The sequence below is a fragment of the Lissotriton vulgaris genome, chromosome 9, assembly GCF_964263255.1.
Source record: "Lissotriton vulgaris chromosome 9, aLisVul1.2, whole genome shotgun sequence".
In the NCBI taxonomy this organism is placed as follows: Eukaryota; Metazoa; Chordata; class Amphibia; order Caudata; family Salamandridae; genus Lissotriton; species Lissotriton vulgaris.
The window spans coordinates 908795987-908812073 of NC_141697.1; the positions used below are offsets into that span (position 1 = coordinate 908795987).

General features: G+C 51.8%; 1 protein-coding gene across 1 annotated transcript in view; it reads left to right on the forward strand.

Annotated features, from left to right (window-relative positions):
- LOC147692491 (adenosine deaminase domain-containing protein 2-like) overlaps positions 1-16087 on the forward strand; it is a 539931-nt gene that overhangs the window by 165309 nt on the left and 358535 nt on the right. Inside the window, exon 3 of the mRNA XM_086936797.1 lies at positions 8385-8534. Coding sequence (XP_086792923.1) covers positions 8385-8534 — 150 coding nt within the window. The remainder of the gene's footprint in view (positions 1-8384; positions 8535-16087) is intronic.

The following is a 16087-nucleotide window of genomic DNA, read 5'->3' on the forward strand; positions in this document are numbered from 1 at the left end:
TTTGGGGAGCGGAGGCACCCTGGTCATCTGGTTTTCCCAGGAGCCGTAAGTTATGCTGGTAGGGAGAGGTCGTCCGGCTGTACTTAGAGGAGCCGAGGGTCCAGGCAAAGTGTCACCTATGGCCAGAGCGCGTTGTTTTGAGAATGGTCACTGTACCCTGTAGCACATCTGCGATTCGGGGAGTCCGAGGGAGACCACACGACAAGGCCAAGGGAGCTGCGCCGAGTGCGTCGACTCCGAAGGGAACATCATCGGTCTCCGCTCCGAAACCAGCTGCTAAAGACTCTGTCGAACCGGCGCGCCCATCCGCCGCGTTCACAAAAAAGGTTACAGAGTCCCTACAGCGAATTAGGGACGGCGCCGCAGCAGTCGAGCCGAAGGACCCTGCGCCAGCCAAGCCTCTGGAGAAACCGGCGAAGGCGCCCACGCCGATCCGGCGCGCCCATCCGCCGCGTTCACACAAAAGGTTACAGAGTCCCTACAGCGAATTAGGGACGGCGCCGCAGCAGTCGAGCCGAAGGACCCTGCGCCAGCCAAGCCTCTGGAGAAACCGGCGAAGGCGCCCACGCCGATCCTTTTCACCTTGCCGCCTAAGACGGCGCCGAAGGCTTTCGCTCCTAAACCGGGGGCCGGCGTGCCCGAAAAGGTGTCTTCGACGCCGAAGCAGTCGTTGGTGGTCCTCGGCCCACATCATCGACCACTTGCAGAGGAGGAGCGTCAGGAGCATTTCATCGACGCCGAAACGGGCAGACTTTCCCTCCTGAAGAGGAAAATCACCCCTGAGCCCCAATTGGAGTCGTACAAGATCCCACTCAAACGAAAGATGGACTCTGTTGGTACTCCTGCCTTGGTGGAGCCCATTTCACCACAGGCTCACGAACTCTCGCCCACTCATACCAATGTCGACGCTGGTGAAGGTGACGACGAAGATGAGTACAGCTATCCCGTCTACACAGACCCAGAGGATGTGACTGAACCCTGGTCTGCTGGTGGCGATCCTGGGGACCCGCATTCTGGACAGGACCCTCAGCTTTTCTCAGCCAAGACTTCCCCCACTGAGGACTTTGCAGCTTTCAATGCTCTCATTGAGAGGGCAGCGGCCAATCACAATGTCGACCTGCATGCTGACCCGGTGGACGCCGACTTCCTATTTGACACCTTTTCTGTCTCTGAAAAGACTGTAAAAACTCTGCCAATGCTGAAGGGTGTTTTAAAGCACGTGGCTGAGGTGTTCAAAGAACCCACCTGGGCGAGAGTCATCAACCCACGAATCGACAAAAAGTACAAGGCGGCGCCCACAGATCCAACTTATATTAAGGGACAGTTGCCTCTGGACTCCCTGGTTGTCTCCAATGCCCGGAAAAGAGCCAACTCGCAGACTACGGGTTATGCTCCTCCCCCAGACAAGGAATCAAAAGTCTTTGAGGCTTCGGGGAAGAGGGTGGCAGCGCAGGCAGCCAACATATGGCGCATCTCCAACACGCAGGCGCTCCTGGCGCGTTATGACAGGGCACACTATGATACTCTAGAGACCCTTTTACATCATTTGCCCGATCAATATAAAGAAGCGGCTGAAATGTTGATACAAGAGGGGAAGCTTATCTCCAATGCTTCCATAAAGTGCGCTCTGGACGTGGCTGACACCGCCGCACGTGCAATTAACACTAGCGTTATGCTTCGTAGACATGCATGGCTACGGATATCTGGGTTCAAGCCGGACATTCAAACCACCATCTTGAACCAGACAGTTAACCCAGATCACCTGTTTGGCCCTGAGGTTGACACCACCCTTGAGAAGATGAAAAAGGACACCAACACTGCAAAATCTATGGGTGCCTTGCAGTCCCAGCAGTTTCGGAGTGGGTCCTTTCGTCGCTCCAATACTAGAGGCACCTCAAGGGGGCAACTTTCGCAGTCAGCGCAGTTCTACAAAAGCAACACCCAGACTACTTATACCAACAAGGGTCGAGGTGGATACCGCAGTGTGAGAAGTTGGCCTGATACAAAGTGCTCACTAGAATAGTGAACATTATATATCAGTCCAAACAACCCTTATTGATGATTGGTTGTAAGTCAACCTTTATAGACCAGCTATCCTAGTGGCATGGATACGAGCAGTCTTCGGGCTAAACTCTAGAGGGCGTGTTAAGCCAGCTGTTATACCATCACATATACCCCTTGAACACCAAGTGAAAGGACACCACACAAGTGTTATGAAAATAAACAGTGTATTTATTTAGATCACAACAGCCCTGTACTCTTTATGAGGACAGGGTACTAAGCACACAACAAAACTCTTACGAAAATACTTTAAGTTGCACAATTGACACAAATGCCCGAGGGGCACGAAAAACCATATACTCTGAAAGTGGAATGCGAAATTACTAGCAGGTAAGTACTAATCTCATAGGATTTGGAATCGCTAGGACTGGCCTACTGAACCTTCAGATTACAAGCAGGAGGCCTAGGGGACTCGGGTGCAGAGTGTGCACTCTCACGCGGGATGCGGGACAAAGTCTATGGATACTAGTAAATGCAAAGTTAGTGTTCTCGGGCGAACCCGACTAGGTAGGTCAAAAACGAAAGTGGATCTAGGCACTTAAAGAGTTGTTCTATGCTGGAGCGCCGGGGTACTCGGTTTACCTAGCCCAGGGGCTGCGGCTGCATAGGGTTCAAGTGTCGCCGGAAACCCTCGTTGACGAACCAGGAGCCTGAAAGAAGAAGTTGCTGGCAGGCGACCAGTGAAGAAATTCGGATGGATCCAAGCCTGGATCGGAGATGGAAGACACCTGTAAGCAGAGGGGACCAAGTTCTGAATCACTAGCCAGTGATTAGATGGGCACCAGGATGGCACCGGATGGAGTCACCTCGGCCAGGTGAGTGGGCGACGCTGGGCTCTGCAGTCTTACGGACCAGGAGGCGTTGACGGCGACCAGGATGGAGGTGCGAGCTGTCCCACGATGGTATCTGCTGTCGACGTCGCTGGACCCAGGATTGGGGCAACAAGTCTTGGCAAATGCAAGCCCACGCGGTGGACTCAAAATGGCGTCTGGAGTGGACCAGGAGGGTCCGGGGTGCTCCTCTTTTGGAGGGGAGCAAGGGCCAGTCTGGAGCAACCAGACCAGCAGTGTTGATGTCGTCGTTCATCGTCGGGAAGGCCACAAGCCAGCGGGCTAGTAGCCAGACAACGCGGTGAGCAGCAAAAAGCAGAAGGGCCCCACGCAGATCTGGTGGATGCTGGAGGGCTGAACTTCGGTGCTGGAGCTGCTCAGGGCTGGGGCTTCTCGGACCCCAAAGCACTCACTCGAGGATCCCTCGGCGGTCGTGCTGGGCAAGCGTCGTGCAGTCTTGAAGATGGCCGGTCCCTCGAGGTCTCGTCGCACCCACGGATCTCAGCTGAGCTGACGATGTGGGTAGAGGTCAGAGGTGCCAGGGAAGCCGGGTCTCGTCGTGCTGGTCAGTCGGATTCCGGAGGAAGGACGTGCAGCAAACCGCAGTGTTCTTGGATGGTGCCTGCGGGTGCAGGGTGACTACTCCTTAGTCACAAGGGAGAAATCTTGAGAAGAAGTCTAGAGTTCCTTTCGTAGAAAGTAGTTTCAGGATTCAAAGAGGATCTAATCTGGAAGGGGGCCCGCTCCTATCTTTATACTAGGAAAAGGGGCTGGCACGCGACTAGGTCCTGCCCATGGGTGGGACCAGGAAGGGGGTTGGTTACACCCCTCTCCCAGGCTGGACTTTCCCCAGCTCAGGGGCTGGTGTGCCCCTGGAACTGGTTCTAGCCGGCAGATGCATAGTGAGCACCGGGGTGCCACTTGCAGTCACCTTCCTCTAAAGCCCTGCCTACCCAGGATACACAAAACCCTGTCTGGGATGGTGCTAGCACCGCCCCTGACAGGAAACCCTTTGTCCAAGCTCCCCTCGCTGGAAGGACTCCCAGCTGCAGGGGGTCAGACTTGTGTCTGTGGTGGCAGCATTCATTTTTTGATGCTGAGGCTCGAGTTAACTTTAACCGGGGTTCACAGTTACATACATGTCGTGTCACTCTAGAAGGGTGGAATGCTAACCCCGTCACCAGAATTGGCGAGGGGTTAGTATTCCAATTCGTATGACACCTTACTCGACATGTTTTGATAAAGCGATACCAAAGATAGCATATAACCGCGAGGATTATAATGCACTTAAGAGTATATGGTATGCGTTATCATGGAACAGCTATTAGGACTTGGTTCCGCAAGCGGCAAACGGGCTCAGCTCATGCCAGAGCACCATCTCACACGATTCCAAGCACTCTGCCTTCAGGATTGTCAAGGCATGCCGTAGGAGTGGCTGATAGGAATCTGTGTGTCCATTTTAGGGTTAGATATAGGTATACTATATCTAAAGCAAAGGGTGATTACACCACCTTGCCCCAGCTGTCGTGCAGCCAGTTGTGTCAGATTTAGATGGCCAGCCAGGGGTGGCATAATACATGCTGCAGCCCCTGGTAGGCCCTGGGTACACCTATGCCCTGAGTTACAGGGTCTGATAAGGTGGCCCAGTACCAATTAGATATGTACCTAGGGTACATGGAGTCCATTTTACAGAGAGAGCAGTAGGCCTGGGGTCCTGATTGGCAGGGTCCCAGGCCAACTAAGTCGGAAAACCAGCAAAACACCAGGCAAAAAGTTGGGGGCAACCATAGTCGGGTATCCACCTTCCTACACGCGGCAACAACGCCAAGGGCAGAGGACGTGGCAACAACAGCTCCAGGTCCTCCACCGCCAACAAACAGTGACGCATTGTCACTGCCCCCCGACCACGCAACACAGGTCGGGGGGAGACTCCAGTAGTTCCTGCCCGTGTGGAAGTCCATCACCACGGACAGGTGGGTCAGAACACTTGTCCAATTCGGTTATTGTCTGGAGCTCACATCCACTCCACCCAACATACCTTCAAGGCACCGTCCTATGTCCGGCGAGCATTTGCACTTATTGCAGCAGGAAGTCACAGTCATGCTGCAAAAAGGGGCAATAGAGCTCGTGCCCTTGCAGGAAAGAGGTGCGGGAGTTTACTCCCTGTACTTTCTGATTCCAAAGAAGGACGGATCCCTCAGGCCCATCCTGGATCTCAGGCCCCTCAACTTTTACATCCTATCAGAGCATTTCCACATGCTCACACTGCAGCAAGTTCTCCCACTGCTTCAACAGGGGGACTTCCTAGCAACTCTGGACCTGAAGGATGCGTACTTCCACATTCCGCTACATCCTTCACACAGAAAATACCTCAGGTTCACCATCCAAGACCAGCACTACCAATTCAAGGTTTTGCCTTTTGGGGTCACCACGGCACCCAGGGTTTTCACAAAGTGCTTGGCGACGGTGGCGGCGCATCTAAGACGTCAAAACATCCACGTCTACCCCTATCTGGACGACTGGCTCATTCAGGCGAAGTCGGCCCAGCAGTGCGCCAACCACGTGTCCCACACCATTCACCTTCTGCACGATCTGGGGTTCTCACTGAATTACCCAAAATCCCATCTCCAGCCCTCCCACATACGGCAGTATCTGGGTGCGACTATAAACACTCTGGCGGCCACAGCACAGCCGAATTCAGTGAGAGTCGACAGCATTCAATCGCTGATCCAAAAATTCAGACCTCAACACTCGCTTCCCGCAAGAGTGTTCATGCAGTTGATAGGCATGATGGCCTCCTGCATCTCCATTGTCCCGCATGCGAGACTACATATGCGTTCGCTTCAGGAGTGCTTGGCACATCAGTGGACTCAGGCTCACAACCAGTTGAAACACCTAGTGTTGGTGAGCGGTCGGGCATACAACTCTCTGCATTGGTGGAATCCACGAAACCTTTGCAAGGGCCGACCGTTTCAGGAGCCTGTGCCACAGATTATCCTGGCGACGGACGCTTCTCTCCAGAGATGGGGAGCGCATGTACTCCAATACACTGTGTAGGGACTATGGACGCAGCAACAGGGGAAGATGCACATCAATGTTCTGGAACTGATGGCGATCTTCATGGCACTAAAGGCCTTCAAAGTACATCTATGCAACAAGGTCGTGTTGATTCGGACGGACAACATGACGGCAATGTACTACATTCAGAAGCAGGGAGGCACACACTCTCCGCAGCTGTCTCATCTGGCTCAGAGCATGTGGAAGTGGGCCATTCAGAGGAACATCTTCCTCATGGCAGAACATCTCCCAGGCAAGGACAATCAGATGGCGGACCTGCTCAGCAGGCACAGCCACCAAATGCACGAGTGGGAGATACATCCATCAGTACTCCAGCCGTACTTCTAAAGGTGGGGTCATCCAGAGATAGACCTGTTCGCCACGCAGGAGAATGCAAAATGCCAAAGCTTCGCCGCCAGGTTACCACACCCACTGTCGCAGGGCAATGCGATATGGATGAACTGGTCAGGCAAATTTGCGTACGCTTTTCCCCCAGCACCTCTGATACCGCTGGTGGCACGCAAACTCAGGCAATACTCAATGACTCTGATCCTAGTTGCTCCAACATGGGCTCGTTAACAATGGTACACCACGTTTCTGGAACTGTCCGTGGTACCGCATCAAAGGCTACATCTCACACCCAGCCTTCTGACGCAGAGCCATGGCGACATTCAGCACCCAGATCCGCAACAGCTCAACCTGGCAATCTGGCTCCTGAAGTCCTAGAGTTTGGCTACCTGAACTTACCTCCCAATTGCATGGACATCATTCGGGAGGCGAGGAAGCCCACTACTAGAGCCTGCTACGCGGCAAAATGGAAGCGGTTTGTCATTTATTGTGCAAACCACAACATTAACCCGCTGGATGCTTCTATTCAACATCATCTCTTACCTGTTCCATCTGTACAAGTGTAATCTGGCCTATACTTCCATTCGCATTCATCTGTCTGCAATGGCAGCGTATCTCCAAAATATACAACACCTTTCACTCTTCAAGGTGCCTGCCATCAAAGCATTTTTGGAAGGCCTCAAACGAGTCATTCCGCCACGGACTCCACCAGCTCCTGAGTGGAACCTCAATGTGGTTCTTACCAGACTGATGGGTCCTCCCTTTGAACCACTGCATTCCTGCGAGATTCAGTTCTTGACATGGAAAGTGGCTTTCCTCGTAGCAATTACATCGCTACGGAGGGTTAGTGAATTGCAAGCCCTCACAATCCAAGAGCCATTTATCCAAATTCATTCCAACAGGGTGGTGCTCCGCACTAACCCTAAGTTTCTGCCTAAGGTTGTGTCTCAGTTCCACATCAACCAAACAATCGAATTACCTGTTTTCGTTTAAAATCCTGAGTCACTGGCGGAGCGGATGCTCCACACCCTTGACGTTAAACGGGCCCTAATGTATTACATTGATAGGACCAAGGATTTTAGAAAAACTAAGCAACTCTTTGTCGCCTTTGCGCCACACCATAAAGGTAACCCTATTTCCAAGGCTGGTATTGCTAGGTGGATCATTAAATGTATCCAGATCTGCTATGCAAAAGCAAAACGCACTCTTACCATTCCACCAAGAGCCCACTCCACCAGAAAGTTGGGGGCCTCTATGGCTTTCCTTGGAAACATTCCCTTAGAGGACATATGTAGAGCAGCCACATGGTCTACCACACACACATTTACTAAGCATTACTGTGTTGACGTGCACTCCAAACAGCAGGCAGCTGTAGGGCAGGCTGTTCTCAAGACACTTTTCCAAACTGCTGCAGCTGGCACGGGCGGCCGCCGCTAATGGAGGGACTGCTATGTATTCTATGCACAGATATGAATTCAGCAGCCCACATGCCTCGAACCGAATATGCTACTTACTAGTATGCATCTGTTCTTGGCATGTAGGGCTGCTGACATTCATATCGCCCGCCCTCCTCCCCGGCGCCTGTAGCAGCTGCAGTATCCACATTTATGCTCATAGCATGGTCATCATTCACCGAGTTTCACTCCATCTTGGCCACAATGGCTAAAAACAATCTGGGGATGGAGTCGATGCCCATGCGCACTGTCATCCAGGGGAGGAGCCACCTATCTTGTGATACTTCGAAGACTCTTCCAGGACAACAATGTGCAATCATCCGGACCCAACACTAGGCGGCGATCTATGCACAGATATGAATGTCAGCAGCCCTACATGCCAAGAGCAGATGCATACTAGTAAGTAGCATATTCGTTCTAACTGATGGGAATATAAAATTATTGCAGGCGTGCTCCAGGATCCTTTACCTGGCCAGGACGATTTAGTGTTGCTGACTGTATTGAAGATTCTTGTGGTGGAGTATTCATATTACAAGTAACTGTTTTAATTTGATGTTTTACACTTGGAGCGCATAAAATAAATAGGCTAGAAAGACTTTTTCCTCCTATTCACTTCACTTCTGACATGTTGCAGAGCCCTCCCTTGATTTTACTGTAGAAGCAGTGGTGGATGACAAAACTTTCCCAAAAGGGTCCGGATTCAACAAGAGGGAAGCCAAAAGCCGAGCAGCACGTCTTGCTCTCTGCAAGCTGCGACAGATGTTGGAATCGGAGGAAGCAAACAGTAAGTGTGGGCTCTGATGAAATATAGTTTTTCTTAGTATTGTGTGCGTACCTCACATTTTTCTGCTTAACTTCCTTATTCTCCTGAGTGGCATTCCATGTACAGTCTTAGTGTACATGAATTTAGTTATGTAATATATAGGTGAGTGTGTTTGGGTGACTTTAAAGAAATGGACTTTGCCCAATGATATCTACATGCATTCCCACCTTCTTGCAGTGGTTGGTGGCCACCTTGACTTTTAGGACCAAGGGCCTGTCCAAGACTGGGGTGAGGGCTGCTCTGAAGATCCAACAAGTCTTTCACCAATTGTGGTATATGGCTTTTCCATTGCACCTCTTAAATATTTCTTTGATCTCCTTGTCCACACCTCTAGAAGATTTAGGAGGATGATGTGTCAATGCAGCACTTACCTAGACCACTATGAAAATCTTGGTTATCTTTGTTGAAGCTGTGTAAATGTAGTCGAGCATGTGCTTCTTGTAGACTCCTATCTTTTATAGATCTACCCCTGGCATAACCACAGTGGTGGTGTATCGTCCAAGAAAATGGCTTTTCATTCTATTAAGTGAACTTTTATGTTTGAAGTGTTGAAATGGGTGGGACTTTGTACAAATTTCATGTTGTTGATCTCCCTCCTTCAAACATGCTTGCGGCACATAATCACGCTCGCTGGAAATGATAGACCGGGATGCCCCCCCCCCCCCCATCTCTTAGTCTTTTTGCCATGTCAGTTGAGCCAGTGACTTTTCTACTGTGTAAAGTGTTATGACAGTGGAACCCTTTTCACATTCCATAGTCCTCATTCATTTGCACATGAGACATCATACTCTATTCATCAACCATGAACTAATCTTAAGTCCATTGTAAAATAAATGTTGAGCTTTGAATCTTTCTCTTGGGTGACCATTAACTGGGTTGAATCTGAGATATGTTGTTTTCTCTGTCATTCATTTATGAATCGGTACACAGGATGGGTGCTTGCCCTTTTCTCAACCCAAGATTGAGTTGCACTTGGAGACCTCATTCTTTGATTTGGCGATTCTGGTGCTAAGGGAGCTGCCAAGATTAGGCACTACTTAGTGTTGTGAATCTCTGCAACCTTTTATACACTTGACGACCCTAATCTGTTAAGATTGAGAAGATAGTGGGAGTTGTGGAGAGGTCTCTATTATAGTTGGAACATTCCTGTCCAGTCAGCAGTGTTACCAAAATAAGGGTATACCCAAAAAGTCACTGGGACCTGGGTGTAGTAAGGTACATAGATAGAGGGTCCCAGTACGGAGTCGTAGAAAAGAAGTTTGGATTCTCAAGGAAAGAGGAATGTTCACAAAGAATAAGTAGATTCACTGTTAATTAATCACAATGAATCAAAGCATGAAATGAATACATAATTACTTCATCATGATATTTCAAACATAAACTTGAGTATGAATAAATGCCCCAAGGAAAGGGCGAGGGAAAAAGGGGGGTTCAGTGCAAGAAAAGTGAGTGAAATTCAGGAATGGGTGGGAGGGTGCAGGTCAGAATGACCTAATCGCATAGTTAATTACAAGTGTGTTGGCTTTGAAAGTATGTAGCCACACTCTAAACATGAATGTTTATTCAATCATATCCCAAGCCATCATAAAGAAAACAACCATTATGAATCAATCAATAGTGCAGTTGACGTTTAGGCACGTAGGTCGAGACGATCCACGACCTCAGTTGACCGACACAAGAGCAGATCAAGTTGCGGTGCTTATAACGGGAGACTAAGGTGGAAGGACAGCGAATGACAGACTATGTGAAAGGAGTGCGAGGAAAGAAAAGAGTACTTGCAGCTGTTTAAGGCTTGTGACCCCCCGCCCTTCACCCCCATGTCCTGAAGAAGACCCCGGCCTAAGGTTCCACACTAACCTAGATTAAGTGGGGTCGAAACGTTGACGATCATCCTACATGCCTAAACGTCAACCGCACTATTGATTGATTCATAGTGGTTGTTTTCTTTATGATGGCTTGTGATATGATTGTATGAACATTCATGTTTAGAGTGTGGCTACATACTTTCAAAGCCAACACACTTGTAATTAACTAAAAGCACAGCGTTGCAGATTGAACGTGGAAGCGCGCCTCTCTCCTGGCACTCCAAATACAGCACCCACGAGGCGCTAGGGCCAGAGGCACACAGTCCCACACAGCGAAGTAGCGCCTATGCTCCTCATCTCCTCCTCCCTCCTGGGGGGAGTAAGATACAGCGCTCACCATGCGCTGGAAGGCATAGTCCATAGAAATTTAGCGCCTTCACAGCCAAGCGCTGCAGAGGGCAGACACTCCTTTTCTCCTGGGCTTTAGACGTAGCGCTCACGAGGCGCCGAGTCCCACCAGCAGCCTCCGGGACAAAAGATAGCGCTCCCCACCTCCTGGTAGTACAGGCCAGTCCACTATATAGCGCTCCCACGGCGCTAGGTCCCACGACGCAGGGTTGTAGCGATCAAGAGGCGCTAGGCAGGAGAGCAGCAGACACTAATGGGCAAGATCAGCAGTCAGTGGGCACTCATCAGAACCGGGCCCCAATTCCTAGGAACTGTCATCCTCTGTATCGTGGCACGTTCGAGGCATGTGGGCTGCTGAATTCATATCTGTGCATAGATCGCCGCCTAGTGTTGGGTCTGGATGATTGCACATTGTTGTCCTGGAAGAGTCTTCGAAGTATCACGAGATAGGTGGCTCCTCCCCTGGACTACTGTGCGCATGGGCATCGACTCCATCCCCAGATTGTTTTTTTCCGCCATTGGGTTTGGATGTGTTCGGTTCCCTCTGTCGGAATCGATAGTTCTTAACTTACTTTCTTTGAGACCAAAAGGTCTTTAGGACTTGCGTCGGTATTGTCTCTCGTTCGGGTTCGTAATTTCCTCGGCTCCGAACCGACATTGCCCTTCCGCGTGCTTTCGGCGCGGACGGGCCTACTCGACGCTCCAACCTCTTCCATCATGGAACGAAGTCCATTTAAACGGTGCCCGGTGTGTGCCTCGAAGTATCCGCATATCTAGGTACACCCGGTGTGCAACAAGTGCTTGTCGCCAGACCACGACCAGGCCAAGTGTATGGCCTGTTCCAAGTTCCGGTCCAAAAAGACACTCAAGCTCCGCCGAGCTGCGCGCCTGGAGGCCCAGCGATCTGCACCACCTCCTACGGACATCTTCGACGCTGAGGATGTCGAGGAGGACGCTATCCAGGAGATCACGGAATCTAACCCAGCGTCGGAGGTCGAGGACGACTACGACGCGGAGGACGAGGATTTCGGTGAAGTCGTTGAGGAGGTAGGGGACGACGACCGAGCCCTTGCCACCGTGGAGGATAGCTCGGACGAGGAGCTTCCTCAGACTGACTCCGGGGCCATCCGCCATTATGAGGCTCAGGTCGAGGGATCGCCTTCGGGCCTTACCCAAGACCTTGATTCCCGTCCCACGGCTCCGCCTTCCGGCCCGGCCACGGACATTGATACGGCGCCACTCCCGGTGCCGCCAAAAACGAAAGTGAAACCAACGGTCTCGACGCCAGACGTATCGAAACCGAAAGCACGGATCCCGCTGGTCGGGTCGAACACTTCGGAGGCCTCGGCGCCGAAGAAATCTAAAATGGCCGTCGAGCTCAAGAGCCACGCCAAAATGGCCACCCAAAGGCTACTGTATCGAAGCCGAAGGTTAAAGGGACCGACGCAGCTGCATCGGCGCCGAAGACGGTCGACGCAAATAAGGGTCGACTCGATCCCAAAAAGGTAGACGACCATAAGAAGTTCACTCTCGACCCGAAGAAGCGGCAGGACGACCCTAAGTCCCTCACTGCCTCGCTTCCACTTGACAAGGCCAAGGGGGCAACGGCGTCGACTCCGAAGAGCGCATAGTCGGTCGCCTCCCCGAAACCAGCTGCAAAAGACTCTCTCGAGCCGGCGCGTCCCTCCGCCTCGTTCACTAAGAAGGTGACGGAGTCCCTTCAACATATTCGGGAGGGGACCGCAGCAGTCGAGCCAAAGGACCCTGTGCCGCCCAAGCCTCTAGAAAACCCGGCGAAGGCGCCGACGCTGATTCTTTTCACCTTGCCACCAAAGACGACGCCGAAAGCTTTCGCAGCAAAATCAGGGGCCGGAGTACCCGTGAAGGTGTCTTCGACGCCGAAGCCAGCATTGGTGGTCCCTGGCCCACGGCCACGACAACTGACGGAAGAAGAGCGTCAAGAGGTTTTCATTGACGCCAACACGGGCAGGCTCTCTCTCCTCAAAAGAAAGATCACCCCTGAACCACAATTAGAGCCTTACAAGATTCCACTTAAAAGAAAGATGGACTCTGCTGGTGCCTCTGCCCTTATGGAGCCCGTATCACCACAGGCTCAGGAACTTTCACCCACTCATTCCCATGTCGAGGAAGGTGACGGCAATAACGAGGATGAGTATAGCTACCCCGTCTACTCAGACCCAGAGGATGTGACTGAACCATGGTCTGCAGGTGGCGATCCTGGGGACCCGCATTCAGGGCAGGAGCCTCAGCTTTTCTCAGCCAAAACTTCCCCGCCAGAGGACTCTGCGGCTTTCAATGCCCTCATTGAGAGGGCGGCAGCCAATCACGACGTCGACCTCCATGCTGACCCAGTGGACGTCGACTTCCTCTTTGACACCTTTTCGGTCTCTGAAAAAACTGTAAAAACTCTGCCGATGCTGAAAGGGGTGTTGAAACATGCGGCTGAGGTGTTCAGAGAGCCCACCCGGGCAAGAGTCATCAACCCACGAATCGACAAGAAGTACAAGGCAGCGCCCACCGATTCTACTTATATCAAAGGACAGCTGCCTCTGGATTCCCTGGTTGTCTCCAATGCACGCAAGCGAGCCAACTCAGACTACGGGTGATGCTCCTCCCCCAGACAAGGAATCAAAAGTCTTTGAGGCTTCTGGGAAGAGGGTGGCGGCGCAGGCAGCCAACATATGGCGCATATCCAACACACAGGCGCTACTAGCGCGTTATGACAGGGCACACTATGATACTCTAGAGACCCTTTTACAGCACTTACCCGATCAATATAAGGAAGCGGCAGAGATGTTAATACAGGAGGGGAAGCTCATCACCAATGCTTCCATTAAGTGCGCTCTGGACGTGGCTGACACCGCCTCGCGAGCGATTAACACTAGCTTTCTGCTTCGTAGACATGCATGGCTAAGGATATCGGGGTTCAAGCCGGACATTCAAACTACCATCTTAAACCAGACGGTCAACCCAGACCACCTGTTTGACCCCGAGGTTGATACCACCCTCGAGAAGATGAAAAAGGACACCGACACTGCAAAGTCTATGGGTGCCTTGCAATCCCAGCAGTTTCGGGGTGGGTCCTTTCGTCGCTCCAATACTAGAGGCACCTCAAGGGGTCAACTTTCACAGTCAACGCAATTCTACAAAAGCAACACCCAAACTTCTTATACCAACAAAGGTCGGGGTGGATACCGTGGCAACAACGTCAAAGGCAGAGGACGTGGGAACAGCAGCTCCAGGTCCTCCACCGCCAACAAACAGTGACGCCTTGTCACTGCCCCCCGGCCACGCAACACCGGTCGGGGGGAGACTCCAGCAGTTCCTGAACATGTGGAAGTCCATCACCACGGACAGGTGGGTCAGAAAACTTATCCAATACAGTTATTGTCTAGAGCTCACGTCCACTCCACCCAACATACCCCCAAAAAACCGTCCTATGTCCGGCGAGCACTTGCACTTATTGCAGCAAGAAACCAACGTCATGCTGAAAAAAGGGGCAATAGAGCTCGTGCCCTTGCAGGAAAGAGGTGCGGGAGTTTACTCCCTGTACTTTCTGATTCCAAAGAAGGACAGATCCCTCAGGCCCATTCTAGACCTCAGGCCACTCAATTTTTACATCCTCTCGGAGCATTTCCACATGCTCACGCTGCAGCAGGTTCTTCCACTGCTTCAACAGGGGGACTACCTGGCAACTCTGGATCTGAAGGATGCGTACTTCCACATTCCACTGCATCCTTCACACCGAAAATACCTCAGATTCACCATACAAAACCAACACTACCAGTTCAAGGTTTTGCCTTTTGGGGTCACCACGGCACCCAGGGTTTTCACAAAGTGCCTAGCAACGGTGGCGGCGCATCTCAGACGTCAAAACATTCACGTCTACCCCTATCTGGACGACTGGCTTATTCAAGCGAAGTCGGCCCAGCAGTGTGCCGACCACGTGTCCCAAACCATTTTCCTTCTGCACAATCTGGGGTTCTCACTGAATTACCCAAAGTCCCATCTCCAGCCCGCTCACATACGGCAGTATCTGGGTGCGACCATAAACACTCTGGCGGCTACAGCACAGCCGAATTCAGTGAGGATCAACAGCATTCAATCGCTGATCCAAATATTCAGACCTCAACACTCCCTTCCAGCAAGAGTGTTCATGCAGTTGATAGGCATGATGGCCTCCTGCATCTCCATTGTTCCGCACGCGAGACTACATATGCGTCCGCTTCAGGAGTGTTTAGCACGTCAGTGGACACAGGCTCACAACCAGTTGAAAGACCTAGTGTTGGTGAGCGGTCGGGCATACAACTCTCTGCATTGGTGGAATCCACGAAACCTTTGCAAGGGCCGACCGTTTCAAGAGCCTGTGCCACAGATTATCCTGACAACGGACGCTTCTCTCCAGGGGTGGGGAGCGCATGTACTCCAATACACGGTGCAGGGACTATGGACGCAACAGCAAGGGAAGATGCACATCAATGTTCTGGAACTGATGGCGATCTTCATGGCCTTAAAGGCATTCAAAGTACATCTGTGCAACAAGGTCGTGTTGATCCGGACGGACAACATGACGGCCATGTACTACATTCAGAAGCAGGGAGGCACACACTCTCCGCAGCTGTCTCATCTGGCTCAGAGCATGTGGAAGTGGGCCATTCAGAGGAACATTTTCCTCATGGCAAAGCATCTCCCAGGCAAGGACAATCAGATGGGGGACCTGCTCAGCAGGCACAGCCACCTAATGCATGAGTGGGAGATACATCCATCTGTACTCCAACCGTACTTCCAAAGGTGGGGTCATCCGGAGATAGACCTGTTCGCCACAAGGGAGAACGCAAAATGCCAAAGCTTCGCCGCCAGGTTCCCACACCCACAGTCGCAGGGCAATGCGATATGGATGAACTGGTCAGGCAAATTTGCGTACGCTTTTCCCCCAGCACCTCTGATTCCGCTGGTGGCACGCAAACTCAGGCAGCACTCTGACTCTCATCCTGGTTGCTCCAACGTGGGCTCGCCAACCATGGTACACCACGTTTCTAGAACTGTCCGTGGTACCGCATCAGAGGCTACATCTCACACCCAGCCTTCTAACGCAGAGCCATGGCGACATTCAGCACCCAGATCCGCAACAGCTCAACCTGGCGATCTGGCTCCTGAAGTCCTAGAGTTTGGCTACCTCAACCTTCCTCCCAATTGCATGGACATCATTCGGGAGGTTAGAAAGCCCACTACTAGAACCTGCTATGCGGCGAAATGGAAGCGGTTTGTCATCTATTGTGC